Source organism: Medicago sativa, chromosome 1, assembly GCF_051527215.1.
Source record: "Medicago sativa cultivar Bolivia chromosome 1, Bolivia_mono, whole genome shotgun sequence".
NCBI classification, from domain to species: domain Eukaryota; kingdom Viridiplantae; phylum Streptophyta; class Magnoliopsida; order Fabales; family Fabaceae; genus Medicago; species Medicago sativa.
The window spans coordinates 15996091-16016179 of record NC_140749.1 but is presented as its reverse complement, the minus strand read 5'-3'; the positions used below and the strand labels follow the sequence as shown (position 1 = coordinate 16016179).

General features: G+C 32.5%; 2 protein-coding genes across 3 annotated transcripts; one reads left to right on the top strand and one right to left on the bottom strand.

The window, feature by feature from the left end:
• Positions 1–1160: 1160 nt before the first annotated feature.
• On the bottom strand, positions 1161–3676 carry LOC146953074 (ubiquitin-conjugating enzyme E2 10-like). The gene is made up of 5 exons (XM_085707781.1): positions 3523–3676; positions 3342–3420; positions 2239–2366; positions 1826–1930; positions 1161–1441 (listed from the first exon to the last, which is right to left on the bottom strand). Exons 2-5 carry the CDS (start codon positions 3409–3411, stop codon positions 1292–1294), a joined length of 453 nt encoding a protein of 150 aa, XP_085563907.1. The 5' UTR covers positions 3412–3420; positions 3523–3676; the 3' UTR covers positions 1161–1291.
• A 1411-nt stretch (positions 3677–5087) lies between these two features.
• LOC146953073 (dihydrofolate synthetase-like) lies at positions 5088–16365 on the top strand. 2 transcript variants are annotated; one of them, XM_085707775.1, is made up of 11 exons: positions 5088–5501; positions 6505–6602; positions 6747–6897; positions 7092–7154; positions 8841–8997; positions 9124–9212; positions 9493–9684; positions 10835–10934; positions 14514–14645; positions 15235–15366; positions 15784–16365. In XM_085707775.1, the coding sequence occupies exons 1-11, from the start codon at positions 5241–5243 to the stop codon at positions 16134–16136; spliced, it is 1728 nt and encodes a 575-aa protein (XP_085563901.1). In that variant the 5' UTR covers positions 5088–5240; the 3' UTR covers positions 16137–16365. The 2 variants fall into 2 exon arrangements, with proteins under 2 accessions (XP_085563901.1, XP_085563898.1); XM_085707772.1 differs by lacking the exon at positions 9124–9212 and having other exon boundaries at positions 8841–9002.
• Positions 16366–20089: the final 3724 nt, after the last annotated feature.

Here is a 20089-nt window from a genome sequence, read left to right as displayed (position 1 = left end):
GATGCTAGGGAGACAATTTTGTTTTCTTTTACCATGTGAATAATTTTGGATTTTTCTGTGAAGTTTTTCATCTTTTAAGAATAAAAGATGGGCGAACTTGTTCCCAAGCAAAGTGCAAATGATATAGAGTGATCAGAATGTTGGATTGTGTCTAGTAGAGTGATTCGATGCTCAAATCATTAAGAGACCAAAGAGTGAGAGGTGTTGAAAGGATGTATAATGTGTACCTCGCGTTGTGGTCTATGGACCTATTTATACAATAACGTGTGCCTTGTGTTGTGCTCTATCATTGAGGTGCATTTAACGTCGGAGACATTACGACTATCTAAGAATCTAAAGATCTTCGTTTGATGGAAATGTTGGTTTAGAAAAGTGCAGCTCAAGGCGTAGTTTTGATGCGTTTTAGGCCAACTAAGAGGTTGATGTGTTTGGTTAAAACATGAAGGAAATTTTGAGCCTTAGACCAATCCATAATAGTTTTATTTTTGCAGTTTTGTAATTTCATTTTCAAAAAGAGAGATTATTATGTGTATGTTTTGTTGCACTTTTGTAGATGTTAAAATTGATTCTGGAGGTAATGCTATAAATTTGTCTTTCTTAAAAACTATATTGAGTCGTTGAGTTCCTTAATTCCACTGTTTTTTTTTAAGGAGTACATTTTATTTTGTAGAGTTTTTTAGGAGCACTTAATTCAATTATTAAATGATATATTTTCAGTTCTTTATTTTATACATGTAGCTACTAATTTGTTTCCAACTTATATAAATTTTATTCTTATTCAAAATGTGTATGATAATTTTTTTAGAATGAGAAGTTAAAACGTGAAAGGCTTTCCTATGATCTCTATAGTGTATTTTTTTGTCGGGAAAAATAATATCAATGTTTTTCAATTTTACTACTGCAAGACATTTATCACATAAAGTTAAAAGCAAAATTTAAGTGTTTATCACGTTTCTTTGATAAATTCGTAAAAGATAAACAAAATAAAACAAATTAATGTTTTTTTTCAATATTTAATTATTTATGAAAAATAAATGTAAGCCGATAGTAGAATAAGCCAACCAATATACATGTGCATCATTAAACTATTAATACATTTGTTAACACATTGAAAATACTTTTCATTCTAAAAGTAACATTTGTATTTTGCACAATACAAAGAACATAAAAAATGTTTCTTATTTTATTCTTAAATGGATGGAGCTTAATGGAAGACAACAACTTTTCATACAAATGTTATTAGGCCTAAACACTTGGAGTAAAAATTACCTCCAACACACATATCATATGTTTAATTGTAGCCCATGGCATATTTCTGAGTCCAATGTCTTGCAATTGACTCATACTTGTTCTTGTCTGTCTCGTACATGTGAGCAATTTCAGGAACCAATGACTCATCAGTATTTGGATCCGTCAACAAGGAACAAATAGAGAGCAATACCTATTTATATGACATAGAAATATTAAAAAAAAGTGTATATAATGATTAAATATAACTCAATATTAATCAAATCCTGATACATGTACCATTGTAGTGTGCTATGTAAGAAAAACCACATAAAATATGTCCACAAAATTGATCCACAATATCTGTTCCTAATTATTTCCACATAAATTATAAAATATGGTTTTGTAAGTTTGTTGAACCCACCAGTTTGGTAAGCACTGAGAACATTAAGACTTTAGAACATCCTTTAAGGATTTTTCTATGTTGTGTAAGGAACAATCAAATTTTATTTCTAAAAATGGATTGCAGTTGAATAATAAGAAGCATATTTTAAGGAATGAATGTTTATCTTAGTATCTGACAAATTTAAAAACAAACCTTGGATATGGTAAGAGCAGGGCTCCACTGATCCTTTAATATATCAATCCAAATGTTTCCATTACTATCAATGTTTGGGTGAAAGACCTTTGTCAAGAATATAACCTGTATGATCAATCACCACACATAAGCAATGAGATTAGATGTACTACGTAAATATGTCATACATGCAAAATGAATATAATACTAACTAAAATTTTCAACAGAACCACGCAACAATGACATTTTCCCTTCCAAGAAAAGAAATTGAGCATGTTTAAGGTGTTGTCATTGTCAATAAATTAATGTTTAAATGACAACAAAGTCATCAAATGAACTAAGAGAAAATGCAAAGTAACATTATATAAAATAAAAATAATTTAAAACAATCATGGTTGAAAATACAAAAAGAGATACAAGATGAATATACACACCTTGGGTGGAGTAAATGGATAATCTCGAGGGAAACGAATCCTCAGTCGAAAAACACCATCAACATAAGGACTGTCTGGAGGACCCTTAATTGCTCCTTGCCACTGAAACATATCTTCAGCAATAGGACCTATAATGTATTGAATTTGAAACAAAATCAACACAATAAATAAGCACAATCTATTTAAATTTTGCATAATCTAGTCACGAAACATGCATCAACACCAACAAATGCATAAGAAATTATGAATATAACTTGATATTTCTATAATCCAAAAGCTTACGTAGAAACCAAACTACAAAAACATATGAAAGTCTACTTTATCCATTTTTCAACAACATCATGGAATCGTCTAACCTTGCACCCACATAAAATCGAACAAACATTGTCCTTATCCAAAAATGATAGTAAAATCAACGTCAAACAACAACCACTTCCAATGACATATCCAAATTTTTTATCAAATGGGGGTAGACCATCTACTATTAATGATTATATAAAAGATAAATAATGACATCATTAACATTTGAGACCCCATGTACACAACTCTCCTGATAAGACAAGAGACATCGATACCAATTTAAACCAAAAGATTTAAAGATACATCAACATTTATGAACAAAAGATCATTCAACTATTACAGTTTTACAGACATATTTCAAGCAAACTTCATAAAAAAATACAAAATTGCGTATGCAAAATACTTAACAGTTTTTACTAATATTTCTTGCAAATCACTAATTTAGAGGGAGCAACACTTGAATTTTAGTGAAAAATAAATACAATTATTAAACGGCTCGACATAAAAAATTATATTAGTAGGGGAAATTCCCCTCAATTTGACATACCTGCATTTGTCCCTGTCCACTTCAACAATTAAAAACAATCTCAAACAAAATTGAATTTTTTTTTAAGACATAAAATTCTCCACGTGGATCTTTGATATGTAATTTAACGCACCCGAATTAAACATAAAATTGAAGCCAATAAGAACAAACAAGCACCAAGTATTTTATTTCAAAACGAAAAAGATCAAAACATATTCAATAATAATAATCAATGAACTAAGATAAGGTGAAAAATAAACAGATTTAAATAAAATACCAGCACTGCAAGAAATGAGAGGATCCTTTTGCATATCCCTGAGTTCTTTCAAAATCCGATTTGAAGCCATAGCATAAACCTAAAAAAATAGATCGAAATCCGTAATCGGCTAAAAATCAAATATAAAATACGAATTAATAAAAAACACACGCTCAGAAAAGATAATTGTAGATATGGTTACCGAAGAAAATCAGAAGAGAGATCCTTCGTCTGATTTTAAAGGAATCTGTGAATTGAAGAACGAAAAAGATTTATCGAATATAAATAAATGGTGTTGATGCACATTCGAAATTTATGCACTTTTCTTTTTCTTCTATGTTAATGGGATATTATTAATTGTTTTTTTTAAAGGGGGATATTATTGAATGTTGTTCAACATTTTAATTATTTTATATTGGGTGAAAATGATTTTAGTCCCTCTAAATATATTCTTTAATTTTTAGTTCCTCTAAAAATTTCCTAAAAATTGTACTTGCAAAAAGTACGGTAAGGGATACTAGGGTTAAATATCGTATTCTAGGGTTTAGACTGATTATTGGATGTCTTGAGGAAGCTCTCAAGGGTGGTATTTATAGCCTTCTGCTCGGCCCCAAGAAAGCTGGGATTTTGGTCTTTTTAACTGATCTTAGGCGGTTTAGGTGTTTTAGGCGCTTTGTGGAAGCTTCTGGAAGTTTAAGAAAGGAGGCGTCGTTTAGGAAGGACACGCATGGGCCTCAGGAGCCCATCTGGAGGCGTCCGAGTCCTTTCTAAGGGTTTTATAGTCTTTAGGAATATTATGAGGGTTCAAAAATAAATGGTGTTGGTGCACATTCAAAGTTTATGCACTTTTCTTTTTCTTCTATGTTAATGGGATATTATTAATTGCGGGATATTATTAAGGGCCCGTTTGTTACGGATTAAAATAAAAGTGATTTTGATATAAAATAATTTAGAGATTATATTTTAGAGATTATATGAAAAATCAGAATCTATTTTGCGTTTGTTTACTGTTATAAAAATCACTTTTTTTAAACAAATAATCTAGTTTGTTTGGATACAACTATATAAAAGGGATTTTTTTGTTACAAAATTAGTTCAATCTTTTAAATTATATTTTCTCTCTCCTCTAAAAAAAATCTATTTTATTTTAAGCTGCTCCTAACAGCTTCTCATTTGAAGCTGTTTTTAGATTATTTTTAGATTCTGATTTTTTTAAAAATCTGTAACAAACGGATGCAAAACTCTTAAAAGTGATTATTTGTTTAAAAAAAGTGATTTTTTTCTTAAAAAAGCTATAACAAACGGGCTCTAAATGTTGTTCAAAATTTTAATTATTTTATATTGGGTAAAAATGATTTTAGTCCCTCTTTTTGTCAAAAAAAGGAGAGTAAATACTCAATTTACCTTAGATCAATTACTTAAACGAGTAAAGTTTCACTCTCAGTGGTGGCTGTTTCGCTGAAAACTTGCAATTCAAACTCTTTAATGAATTGTCACTCTCAGTGAATTAACAGATTTCTTTGCATGATGAGTTTATTAATTTTGTGAATTTTTTTTCTTCAACTTGTAGTTTTTCTCCAAATATTTTTTGTGAATTTATGAACAAAAATAAAATAAATTTTTTTGGAGGATAATTTTTTTACTTTTTTTTTTTGAGAGAATTTTTTTACCTTTTTATATAGTACTAAAAATCAGAATTCGTTATATTTTTAAATAAAAAAAACGTTTAAAAATCATAGTATAGATGAACTTATTCCATTCACCGTCACCTTGGTCCCACCACCAACTCCTATATCTTTCTCCGGCGAATCTCCGCCCGTCAATCTCTCGCCGGAAAAATCCAGACGAACCTTGCCGCCGCATAATCAATACTTTCACCTCATCGCTGCCGCCTCTTCAGCCTCACTGTACTCGCGCATCATGCTTCTGCATTTCAAGGCATTTGTTAGCTCATCATTCTCACATAGAGGAATTTCAAAGCAAGTGCATTTGGTGCGAACCATGAGTTCGCACCGAGAAGATTCAGAAATGAAAGATTTAGTTGATTACATTGATTCATTGAAGAATTACGAGAAATCTGGTGTTCCTACTGGAGCAGGGACTGATTCGAACGATGGATTTGATCTTGGTAGAATGAAACGGTTATTGGATCGGTTTGGTAATCCTCACTCCAAATTCAAGGTTCAAATTCTCATTCTCACTCTATTGTTCATAATCTATGAAACACACACACAAACACCGGATACAACACTAACGCGTAGACACAGTTAATAATTTGAGAAAATGAATTAATTGAATGTAACCACACGAGTCAGTGACACATGTCGGATACTAGACACACCTTAGATCAGAAGTGTTGGTGCTGCATAATTCATAAGCTCTTTTGAGCTTATTTTCATAAGTTATCCAGGATAGCTTATGAACACAACTTATATGAAAATAATTTAACTTAATTTTATCTTTTGCTATAGAAATAACTTATACATAGGTGCTTATCAGTGTTTGTGCTAATAGCTGTAAAGAAGTTGTTTATTGAAACTAGTCCTAAGATATAAACTGTTTCGGTATCTATATTTTGATGTTAAAATAACACAATGTATATTATTAGCATTTTAAAGGATTTTATGTGATAAAAGAGTCTTGTATATTCAATCAAGAATTTTATGTAATCTAGATAACCAGTTGTATTCAATTAGGACAACTATGATTTTTTTTAACCGGGAGTACAAAATTTTAGTTAGGAAATTATGTAGTATTGAAAAACTTCCGAATTTTGAAGGGTTTTTTCTGAAGTGGATTTGTAGGATTCTATTAGCTTTTTAGTGATTAAAAGTGTAATCCTATCACATTGGAATCCTTGATATTGCGGAGGATCAAGATCATAATAACCAGTCTCAAACATAGTCGCATTGTAGTCTCGAAGAAATCGAAAGCCCTGATAACATGGTCTTGATCTCTGTTGCAGACCTTTATTTAGAACATTTACTGCTACCGGTGAAACGGTTTGTGGTTTAGACCTTTGCAGTAATCCACAAGATTGAGCCTCACTCAATATGCCATTAGTGTCTTTCCTATTAGCCTTGGGGGCTCCTTTAAGGGTCATGAATTTGTAGTACTTTAACTCAATGTTATGCAGTTGAAGTAAGTGATAAATATTAAGTGTTTCAATTTCTGGCAATTGTAGGCTGTTCATATTGCTGGGACAAAGGGAAAAGGATCAACGGCTGCTTTTATATCTAATATTCTGAGGACTGAAGGTTATTCTGTTGGTTGTTATACTAGGTAAAGGTTCTTTATTATTTTAATTGTTTTTTAATGTTTACTTTTATATAACTGCAACAGCGTCAACTTGCAACTTCATCTTCAATCCATAGTTTTTTTACGATTGATATATCATTGACGACAGGCTTTATTTTTCTCGAGCAGTCCGCATATTCAGACTATCAGGGAACGCATTCTGCTAGGAAGATCTGGTGATCCTGTTTCAGCGAAATTGTTAAACAATCTCTTTCATAGGATCAAGCAGGATCTTGACCAAGCAATTAAAGAGGAAAACAGTTGCATAAGCCATTTTGAGGTATTGAACTGTTGAAAATTGTTATCAAATTGCTGAGCTAACTTAAGAAGTTACTGTGCTGAGATTTTGTTGAAAATTTGGGTGTGAATGCACATTGATTAGGAATATGTTAAGCGTAGATAATGTAAGTGAATAGGATTATTGTTATAATGTCGTTGCAACTCAAATCACTTATGGATATATTTCAATTTCAGGTTTTCACTGCCATGGCATTCATCTTGTTTGCAGATGAGAAAGTTGACATTGCGGTTATTGAGGTTAGTTATATATTTTACTTCATCTTCATCCAACAACTTCTTGTTACAAACTTCATATCAAATAATTCGTCTGATAGTACTGCTGTTATCCTCTCACCAAGAGAATCTTGCGTTGAATTTCACTTTTCCTTGCTCCAGTGATTGCATTGGGGCTTGGTTGAGGTTGTTAGCATTGGTCTAATAGAGATCTGAACTAGCTGTTTAGGCAAAATGGAAAGGAGGGGGGATGAAAGAAACGAATAATCTATTATAATTTATTAAACCAGACCCTCAAATTGTCTTGGTGCCATCTCATCAACAGTCTTTTCACATAAGCTTGGTTTTGCCATGTCAAGAAAAATCCTATGTGTTTACTAGTCTTATAATGATAAATAGTAGCAAATTTCATGAAAATGTAAGCCATTTCACTTTGTACCGCGTTATCTATACCTATTTCCTTACCGTTATCATCTTTCAATAACGACTCATTCTCCTTCAATGCTCAAAGTTACGTTTCATCAGTTTTGCATACCCCACAATAATGATACCATACTCAATTTATTCATTTGGTGGACAGTTGGCTCCTAGCCTCCTACGTTGATAGGTTTATGATAAAGTGCAATGAAAATCAAGAAACCAAAAATATACAATTATACACTACTTCTCCTAATTTGAGCCTTCTGCAGTTAATTAAAATCACCAATGAAATGGTGCCAGCTAATATGCATCACACTACTAGGAGCCACATCAAGAAAATGACATTATAATTCAAGTGATCTCTAGCTCTCTCATGGTTAAGCTTTCTGCAAGGTATCACCTTCACCTTATAAGATTCTTTCAATCTTCAAAATTTGGACGAAAGTAAGCCTTGGAGGATTTTTGGTCTATGGTGATTGGTTTGGCAGTGTTGTTGAGCTTTTAAGTAAGAGATAGCTTATATCTACTCTTTGGGAGGGCTTTCATCTCATCTCATGTCATCTCATAATAAGATTCATGGATTACACTTAACTCTTGAATGTAGGACTCGAGTAGCTTTTGTATATTGTTTGTCACACTCAATCCTACGAGTTGAAATATAAACAGGTCCAACTAATTTATATATGGGTTCAACATAACTCCTAGGGATCATATGTATTTCAACCAATAAAGTTTACTATGTTTTACCATCAAATAATTAGCTCTGTTTTGATATTGTGATATTTGAGTTATGTTATTTGGACACACAAAAACCAACACCTCTTTGAGCTTAACAGAGCTTGCTACTATTATAGATTGTGACCATATTTAAGATTAACGCAAACTTATATTCTCTACCAAACTTACTTTTTTTATTTATATATCATGATCATCATTTCATAATTCTTAAATAAATGAATAAAAGCATATATTCACATGTGCAACCGCGCAACGCGCGGGTTAGCATCCAAGGTTGATGAATAGAGACTCTGAATTTGGCTATTATGCAGAGATGCAGGATCAGGGAGTGAATTCCCTTACAACATATGGTCCTTACTCCTTACAACAGAGTAACTGAGTTAACTGACATTTATTCCAACCTGATCCTGATCTGTTCAATTCTGCTACATAAACTCTAAGTCCTAACTAACTACTGCCGAAACCAATTTTATTTAGTGACTAACCCATTAGCCGTCTTAGTGCTTATTCCTTTAAGTACCGATGTTAAAAACCTTATTTTATTGTGTACAGGCTGGGTTAGGAGGTGCACGAGATGCAACAAATATTATATCAAGCTCTGGACTTGCTGCAGCAGTCATAACGACTGTAGGTGAGGAACACTTGGCAGCTCTTGGGGGTTCGTTGGAAACTATTGCAATGGCAAAGGCTGGAATTATAAAACAAGGTCGCCCAGTTAGGTGTATCTCTTTGTAGATCTCATATTCATGTTATTGTGATATGCTGAAATTGACATGGTATAGAATGAATTTTGTAACTACAGGCTCCCCTTTAGAGTGAATTGGCAAATGTAGATCCATTTTCTTTGGTAAACAAGTTCCATCCAATTCTTATGCACACAAAACTAGCAGTTTTTGCTCTAAAGGGGAGCCAATAATGATAAATGTAAAATATTATTTTCGCTTCTAATGTTTAGTCCTGTGGCATTTTTTAATGTTGTAGCAGCAATGAAACATTTTTTAAGGATGAAGTCAAACGTTTCTTATTTTGTATTGTTTATATGTAATGTATAAATACAGATTTCGAAGTTCATTTATTCACAAGCAGAAAAGTAGAAAACCAAAATGAAAATTTAGTTTTCTTTTTTAATTGTTGTATTTGTAAATTGCTTTGAAAGAGGCCCATTTTCTCCTTTACGTTTTGCTAACTAAAATATGCATTTCAGTTGGTGTTAGGTGGGCCGTTCCTCCCTCATATTAAGCACATTATTCGAGAAAAAGCAGTGAGCATGGATTCCCCTGTAGTATCAGCATCTGACTCTGGGAATAACTTAGCAGTAAAAAGTTTCAGCATACTCAATGGCAAGCCTTGTCAAATTTGTGATATAGAAATACAAACTGTCAAAGACTTGAAACTGGTAAGAGCTTGTATTCTATAGCTTTCAATGTTTGTTCAGTTTAGCAAATGCAGCGTAGGCCACTGAGAACTCGATTGGCATCTTAGCAATATGATGTGCAATTTTGTAGTTAGCATTCTTTAAATTTGATGTAGTTGGGTGTAAGACATATTTTGTCTCCATCTAGGCCACATTTTTGGGAAATTCATTCGTAGGAATGAAGTGAATTATTCTTGAGAATAATAAACCATATTTGTAACAAAATAGACCATATTTGTAACAAAATTTTATTTCCATATTTGGTTCAAGTGAATTATTCTCAGGTTTATAATCAACCTTTGTCAGAAATACAATTAAATAAAAACGTCAAGACGAAATTTGTGTGTTTACCAAGAACCCCAGGCTATGCAGTGCTTATGTGTTTCGGCACTCTTATCCTTTAAGCTTACTTTTAGTAGTGAAATCCAAACACATTTAACATGACATCAGAGATGGCTTTGCAGGCAATGGACCCTGATCCACACTGCGTGTGTGGGTAGGTATTGAAGTTGCATTTGTTTACTTGTTAAGGTTCTAAGGCTGTGAAATGCTGATATGTGCTTGAGCACCCTCATCCTCTGAGTTAACTTTTGAGAGTGAGATCAAAGCACATTTAAGATAACATAATAACTTGACGACATATAGTTTCCTGTTTGCAAAGGAAAGTTTTATTCCTACAAATGAATGTGGTCAATGAAATTTAATTTTTTATTCACAAATTTTTAACTCTTGTACAACACATGGAAAACTTTAATTTGTTGCTCAACTTTCCCAATAATGTAAACATTCTTAATACCAAATATCATTACATGTTCTGAAGATAACATATTGATAATGTTCTACCATTAAATCTTTTATTGGAGTAGTAGTCTACTTGAATGTGTTAATCTACAACAAAAGCAGGGAGTCCAAAATTATAACAGAGTAATAGAGAACTTTTTGAGCTTCAAGTGTCACAGTATCACATGTCTTATATTGTATGATATCACTCATCTGAAATCTGAATGTTCAAAGAAGTGCACCCCCCCTCTCTACCACTTTGCTGTGCTAGTTAACTAATTTTCAATCTGTATTTTATTTTTGATCATGGGAATGTTTATGAGAAATTTACTAAGTATAGCTATTCACGCAGTCCTGTAAGTTGCATGATTTGAAGCTGCAAATGCCTGGTGCTCACCAACTTCAAAATGCAGCAACTGCTACTTGTGTGGCACTCTGTCTTCGTAATTTAGGTACACATTTTCTAACTTATGCTTGGCCTTTGACTTTTCTTTTCTTATGAATATAATATATTGCCATTCAAGTTCAGAAGCTATAAATAACATACTCACTCACGGACACGATACACGACGCGACACGGGGTCACCGGTAATGTAAAAACATAGGACACGGACACAGACACGGCTATTTTAATATATATATATATATATATATATATATATATATATATATATATATATATATATATATATTAATAAAATTAATTTATGAGCACGATTTATACAAAATCTAAAACGAGAAGCTTAATTTATGTTTATTTAAACTCAGTACTTTCAATCTACCAAAAAAAGACAAACACAACTGAGTACTTTCAATTATGAAAAATATTCTAAATTATAAAGACAAGTTAAAATCATATCCTAGTTACTCCACATTAAGAAAATCAGCCTCTAAACCTAGCTCATCTAAAGACAAGTCAGCAACTTCAAGAAATCCATTCAAGGATCCAAACTCATCTCCAACGACATCCCACATATGTTCTTCAAAGCAAGAGTTAATGTATGAACAACACATGAAGTCCAGTAAATAGAAGGAAACTCAACCTCAATAATTAAACCCACTGGCTTACAAATAGGTGCATTATTAGTCACTACTTGCACAACATTTGAAGGGACAACCATCATAATTACCTCCCTTATGCGTTTAGCAATGAATTCTCTATATTTTATCTCATTAAAACAATTTATGGCCTTTAGAAACATAGGTCCACTCTCTTTGACAACCATGAAATTAATAAGAGATCTTCTCTGTGGATCACTCCATCCATCGCTAACAACAGTCACACCCCTTTGATTCCATGTATTTTTTATAGGTTGCAACAAGTTCTCCACATGGTTCTGCTCATTTTGAAGTGATGTTGTCCTTAATTTGTTTTGACCTTCCTAACATATGTGGGTTTAATGAGGTAAAAGATAGAGAATTCATTGAAAAATATCTTTAGTATAAAACAAACATCGCAACTATTGAATAAAACCTCCAACAATGGAAAAGTAATTCAATCATGCAGATTAAGAGATGTTTCACTTATCATTAGATCACAAAATGAGATTGAACATCGGCTAGATTTTTATTCCCTCTTAGAATTAAACAAAAATTCAGAATTTTGTTTTAGAATAGGTTTGCTAAACATTCGATATCGAATTCCGAATTTCGAAGCCGCAACACATCTTTTAACTGTATCTTTTGAAACAGGTCATGTTGGTGCAAAATACGTTCTAGCCATGCTAAAAATCTTTTCGGGTGATTTAGAAACACATAAATTAGGTACAATTATGTTAACTGATATATGGAGATTAAAAACTTTTTTCGAATGAAGTATATGATTGTGGCCGATCAAAACATTGACCGTTATTGGACGCTAAGGAAACCATGACCAACAAATTTAGTTTTCTCTAAAGTATGCATCAAAGAACACGGGGAAAAGCCATGGACAAGACCAAGACTAAAGAATGACAAATGAGTAGTATTTTGCGATGAAGATTACTACTTCAGCACATGCAAAAATTGCAGACTCGACATAAATGCTACCCATTTGCCATTCTTTAGTCTTGATCTTCTTTCGATTTAACAATTTCTGCATTTTGCGGGAAAAATATTGTTCTTTTATTTTTATAACAGTTGGATCCCACCTTCACAAAATCGTTTTGACCCGATCCTTTATAGGAAATCACATAACAGTTGGTTTAAATCGAGTTCATAAGGCAAAAAAAAAAAAAAAAAAAAGACATGCATAACAAACTAGAGAAAGAAAAGGGAAAATAGTTTTAGATTACCATTTTGCTCGGTATATTACTGTGCTTCCGTGGGTTTGTATGAAATGAGATGACAGAGGTTATGGGGCTCGATCGATGAAACAGGGTCGAAAAATCCATCAAAATAGACAACTCATTTTTTTATCTACTCCTTTCATAATTTTGTATGGATAGAGATATATGTGGTTGAGGAGATGACGAAAATGAGGTTGTTTGGGCCATTAGGGCATCCAACTCTTATGAACTTATTTGATCTTCCTTTTATTCGTTAAGATTGATTGTGCGTGTGATGTCATCTCTAACACTAACTACTTTATACGTTTTAGCTTTTTGTGCTTACCACTTTTTAAGTTTTAGATTTCGGCGTTGGAATTGAAATTGAATGTAATATGTCAATATTTCTTGATCCTGGTGATATTGTTTAGTGCGCAGCCAACGCTAATTCTACCCATGTTGGAACCCTGGTCACCATAGCAGTTCCTGCATTTTTGTGGACAACATTTTGTGTTCTTTTGAACTTACTTAGTAATGGCATGTGTGTGGAACATAGGTTTATATTCATAAAAAATCTGATGTAATTGTTGCTTTTGCCGCAAATGTTATGTTTGTAGATCGACGATATATTAATCCGTGCGAATGCACGGGTTTCACATTAGTATAGTACATAATGGATAACTGAAGATTGAGCTCACCGAGGAAAGATAAAAATGTTTCAGAAAGTTGTTTTCTGATTCTAAGATGAAAGAGAAGGTTTTGACAATCTTGATCCTATTGTTGATAAAGATAATCGAGCTTGATTACTTCAAAAGGTTGCACATAAGCTACTTGCACAGTTTTGTTCATCTTCGTGTTGTGAAAGAAATTAGAGCACATATTCATTTTTCCATTATTTGAAGAGAAACATGATTGCACTACATAGAGCGAAAACTTTAGTATATTTGCATAGTAACCTTCGACTTCTATCAAGGAGCACTCCCCAATACCATCAAGAAGAAACTAAAATGTGGGATATCGTTGGAGATGGGTTTGGATGATAGTGGATTTCTTGATGTTGCTGACTTGTCTTTAGACGAGCAAGGCTTAGAGGCTGATTTTCTCAATGTGGAGTGACTAGGATATGATTTTATCATTTTGTTTTTGAATATTTTTCATAATTGAAAGTACTCGGTTTCTTTTGGTTGATTTATGTCTTTTTTTGGTTGATTGAAAGTACCGAGTTTAAATAAATATGAATTTTGCTTCTCATGTTAGTGTCTTTATAAATTGTGCTCATAAATTGCTTAATTTTATTAATATCTATATAGCCGTGTCCTATGTTTTTTACATTACAAGTGTCCCTGTGTCCGTGCTTCATAGATGCAGTCTACAATGCGTGGTAACGCCTCTTGCATTTTTGTGCGTACATTGCTTATGTATTTTCTATCTCTCCTACTTAGTTATTTTTGTAGTTTTCCTCTTGGTCTCCGTCATTTTGACCCTAACCATGACAAATGAAATCAAAGTCTTGTATTGTGTTACACAACACCATTAGTTAGAAACAAATAGATAATTAGTAAACAAAGATAAGTAAAGAGGGTAGATAGGGGTACAAAGTATATAAATAATAGAAAAAGGGAAGAAGAGGGTAGCCAGTCATTTGAGTGAATTGCAGCCTTTGGACCTTTGTTTATATACCCCCAATGTTTTGCATTGTTATGTAATCAACCAGTTCATATTGTAAGTCTCAATTTTCTTGCTTTGGTAATAACCATCACTATAAATTGTTTATTGGATGATTAGGATGGAAAATTTCTGATGAATCTATAAGGTGTGGGTTAGAGCGTACATACCTCCTTGGAAGGAGTCAGCTCCTAAAATCTGAAGAAGCCAAGGCCTTGGGACTTTCTGGAGCAACAATACTGCTTGATGGAGGTTGACTGCTCTTCTCTTTTTATTACCATGCGATAACCTTTTTTTGAGGGAACCATGGGATAACCTGATGATTTCATTTTGTTTAAAAAAATTGTGTTCATTTGCTTTGGAAAATTTTCTAGAAATCCTCTAATTTTTTTTAAGGAAAGATAGACATAAAAATATGATAATTCTTTGTTGCAGACTGGACACATTGTTAATATTTCATATTGTCCTCGCTTGTGAAAAAAAGGGCCACCAAGATCATGCTCTGGGTGTGATTAGTTTCACGCCTGTCAGTGCCTTTCAATTTCCATATAAAAATAAGTATTCTTGACTTGAAACACATGATTTTTGCTGGTTTGCAAGAAGTCAAATTACTTTATAAAACATGCCAAGTTATGAAACATGCTAAAGCTGTAGTTTAAACAAAATATGTAAAAGACTTATGAAACATTTAAATGGAATTTGATTGTAGAATCATGAACAATATCATGCAAATTCAAGTGCATAACCTGTTTGACAGTTTATGTTTGTAAAATTTCTAATGGTATTGTAAAATGTGAATTTATAAGCACCATAGTTATAATTGTGTCTATTCATTCTGTAGCCCACACCAAAGAATCTGCCAAAGCACTGATGAATACAATAAGGGTGGCGTTTCCCAAGGCTCCATTAGCTTTTGTTGTTGCAATGGCGTCTGACAAAGACCATGCAGGTTTTGCTAGAGAGATTCTCTCAGGTAAACTATGCTAATCTGATGTGCTAATTGAATGAAAAATAAAATATCATGTCATCATATTAACTATAGTTTCATAAACTTTGTTGAATGAGGGAATAAAATGTCAACTAGATTTTAATTCATTTAGACTTCTAATTTCAGCCTGCCTATAATGCCTTTATTAGTAAAATGATTTAAACTATTAATTAAAAATAAATTAGCATAGATATGTTGAGCTGTGAAGTTTAAAATTGTAATTTCATTCAATTTACTCTCCAACTACAATTTATAATTCCGTTTTTTTTTGTTTTTGAAATTCACTCATCTTAAAGAAGTCAAATTATTTGATGCAATATGTAGGCTTTTGTTTAGCTGAACATATAAAACTAGTGTAAAATGCACTCCTAAAACTCTAAATCTGTTGCGACATTTGTTCAGGTGCATATGTGAAGACTGTTATTTTGACTGAAGCTGCTATTGCTGGAGCTGTAACTCGAACAACACCAGCTTCTTTGTTGAGAGATTCCTGGATTAAAGCTTCTGAAGAGCTTGGCGTCGACATTTGTCATGATGGAATGACAGAATACACAGAATTATTCAAGGAACAGCCAGTAAGCTCAGAAAGCAATTTGACTGATGGTAAGACCATATTGGCTACTGAGTCTTCTTTAAAGGATTGCTTGAGAATTGCAAATGAGATTCTAAACATAAGAGGAGATGAAAAGGGTGTTATTGTCATCACTGGATCACTGCATATTGTATCCTCAGTCTTAGCTTCTCTTGCTGATTAATAGTATGCTTTTACATAATGTATGATCACCATTCAATAACAATGTACTTATTAAGTCTAGAATGGATATTTTATGTATTTAATAGGAACAATATGAGGCTTCTCTAGTATATGATTAGATTAAATCAATGTTTTGTACAATTGGATCCGAAATTATATTTGTATATGTATCATGGGAAATCAGGTTAGGTGGCATTTATGGAAAATAATCTCAAAACTTTCAAGCCCCACTCTCCTTATTGCACCGCTCTGCTAGGGTTTATCCCCTATTAGGTTCCAACCGTAGTGTCATAGTCATCCCTTGTTGGTGTGACTGCATTCTTTCTCTTTTGTTTGCTCGTTGTTTTGTAGCTTGGCATCAATGAGTGTCTTATTTTGTCGGTATCGTATATAAGGAGTTTATCGTGTTTATGACCAAATTCAACATTGATTCGGTCTTACAGAAGACTTGTCAACATGTGGTTGATTTGGTCATTTCAAAGAGCACCTATAGTCAAAATGGGCAAACATCTAGAACTTTTTTTTCTTCTTCTTTTCGAGGATGGATGTAATTGAAGACTGTTGATCTTTCATTATTCTTGATCATTGGCCATATGTATGTGGAAGAATTTAATTTGGTTGTTAGGATTTAAAGTTTGGTTTGCTAACGTACTTTTGATTTCTAAATTTTTTATGTAAATTGATAGCATGTACTCCCTCCGTCTCACAATAATAGTCTCTTTAGCATTTTTTCTTTTTCTCAAAATAATTGTCACTTTAGAATACCAATGCAGCATTTATTATTTTTTTCCATCATTATACCCTTATTTATTGAATTTCATCAAACTTAACTACTTCACTAACTACAATTAATAAGGGTATTTTAGTAAATGATATTAATTTTACCATTGAAATCAACACAATCAATCATTTCCTTAATAACCGTGCACAAACCTTAAACGACAATAATTTAGAGACGGAGGGAGTATTTGACTTTCAAAATGTGAATGATGAGTATCCCAACTCATAATAAATTGGATTCTTGTTGTTTCAAAATTTGAATGAAGCTTAAGTTATTGAAAGAAAAAAAAAAAAAAAAAAGGTTAGCTGGCCCTTAAATTAGTACTATATGTGATACAATATCGAGTCCTAATTCACAAACAAAGGCTGTGCCTACGTAAGGTTCACATAGATTTAGCCTGAACATTAGAATATCAGAATTATGCAGATATGGCACTGATATGATATTATATTGTTGGGATTTTTGATTATGTTGCTGTTTATTCTCCAACAGCATATATCTTGAAATTCTATATCTTTTTTTCTGTCTAAAATTCTCCTCTATAAGCTGATAATAAAACAAATTAACCAACCGATAATAAATTAGTACAAGAGGTAAGAGATATGAGTCATTTAAACAAGTGGTCAAGAGTTCAATCCGTATACTTCTTATGCACCGCAAATTCGTTTAGGAGGAGAGAATTTATCTTGTGTGCCTAGGGGTTCGTCAACAGACATTAGTCACTGCTAAATAGTGTGAAAATTTTATACCAATAATATGTAACCTAAAAAAGAAGCCAACCAATCTCTAATTAATACATTTTTTAAAACATTGAACAAACTTTTAATTTTGAAAGTAGCATTTGTCTTTTGCACAATACAAACAACTGAAGAAATGTTCCTTATTTTATTCTCAAATGGAGGGACCTTAATAGAGGACTACAATATTTCATACAAAGACTGTTAGATGCTTAATTGTTAGCCCATGGCATATTTTTGGGTCCATCTTCTTGCAATTGCCTCATACTCATTTTTGTCTGTCTGGTATACATCAGCAATTTCAGGAACCAAAGGAAGAAATAGAGAGCAACACCTATAAATGTCAGAGAAATAATGAAAAAGAAAATAATAATTAGATATAACTCCATAACCAGATCTTAATATAGGTACCATTGTTGTTATGTAAAAAAAAAAAAACTACATTAAATATGGGGTGTCCTCTAAGGTGTGGTATAAGATTTTTGGGTGGTTAGGTTGGTTACTGATTTTGCATATGGATTTGGTTTGTCTTGTTGAGAGGGATTTTGGGGCTAGCTGGGAGATATAAGATTAATCGTGGTTTTTTTTTTGTTGATCTGATATATTGTTGTGTGGACCATCTGGATAGCTCGTAATGATATTGTGTTTTCTGGTAAGACTCTAAATATGGAGGAATTTGTTCATAAGATCTCCAATTCTCTTCGTGGTATTGGTTTTTTGGGAGTCACCTTGGCTCACCTTGTTCTCGCTAGCAGTGGGTGGTGTGAAGCTAGTAGTCTTTCTGTTTGGGTGCCTATGATTAGGTGTTATTTGAATTTCTCTAATTTTAACTTGAACAAAATGCCTCATAAATTTCTATCATTTTGAAAATTCTCCAAATTAATCATCTAAATAATGAAAATTAAATAAAAGAATTTGAATTCTCTCAAAACATTACATTACCTCAAAATATTTTTCTCATCAAACACACTCTTAATTAAGGTTATTTATTTATTTATTATGTTGAATTTTGGACACCCTTCACTGATATTGTTAAAAACATTGTGATGAATCCCTAGTTCAATAAATTCTTATTGTCAACAAGTGTAAGAAACAATCAAATCTTAGTTCAAAAATAAATTGCAATTGAAGAATGGGAAACATAATTTAAGGAATGAAAGCTTATCTCAGTAATGGTAAGAGCAGGGCTCCATTGGTCCTTTAATATATCAATCCAAATGGTTCCACTACTATTTAAGTTTGGGTGAGATATCATTGTCTTGAACGAAACCTGAAAGACCCATCACCATGCATAAGTAATTAAGCATGAATTGTTAAAACACAATTTTTTCAGCAACAGGACCTGTAGTATATTGAATTTGAAACAAGGTCAAAACAAAAAAGAAACACAATTTTTTTTTTCTAAGTGCCAACATAAGTAGTGCACCTAAAAAAACAAAAGGCTATATAATGTCCCATTACCCACAATGTCAATTGGTATAATGGTATATATAACTTATCTGATAAAGTAGTTTCATCGTACCTAGCCACTTATACAAAAAATTTCACATGGTTTCTAGTTGCATAACTAGTTTGTTAAGCAAAATCTATCTAGATCAGGGCATAAGTTCAATAATATTTGGCACCAAAATATACCAATGATATAATTCTTTATACATTTAGGTAGTGATTGGACCATAATCCAATTAAATAAAAACGTCAAGACGAAATTTGTGTGTTTACCAAGAACCCCAGGCTATGCAGTGCTTATGTGTTTCGGCACTCTTATCCTTTAAGCTTACTTTTAGTAGTGAAATCCAAACACATTTAACATGACATCAGAGATGGCTTTGCAGGCAATGGACCCTGATCCACACTGCGTGTGTGGGTAGGTATTGAAGTTGCATTTGTTTACTTGTTAAGGTTCTAAGGCTGTGAAATGCTGATATGTGCTTGAGCACCCTCATCCTCTGAGTTAACTTTTGAGAGTGAGATCAAAGCACATTTAAGATAACATAATAACTTGACGACATATAGTTTCCTGTTTGCAAAGGAAAGTTTTATTCCTACAAATGAATGTGGTCAATGAAATTTAATTTTTTATTCACAAATTTTTAACTCTTGTACAACACATGGAAAACTTTAATTTGTTGCTCAACTTTCCCAATAATGTAAACATTCTTAATACCAAATATCATTACATGTTCTGAAGATAACATATTGATAATGTTCTACCATTAAATCTTTTATTGGAGTAGTAGTCTACTTGAATGTGTTAATCTACAACAAAAGCAGGGAGTCCAAAATTATAACAGAGTAATAGAGAACTTTTTGAGCTTCAAGTGTCACAGTATCACATGTCTTATATTGTATGATATCACTCATCTGAAATCTGAATGTTCAAAGAAGTGCACCCCCCCTCTCTACCACTTTGCTGTGCTAGTTAACTAATTTTCA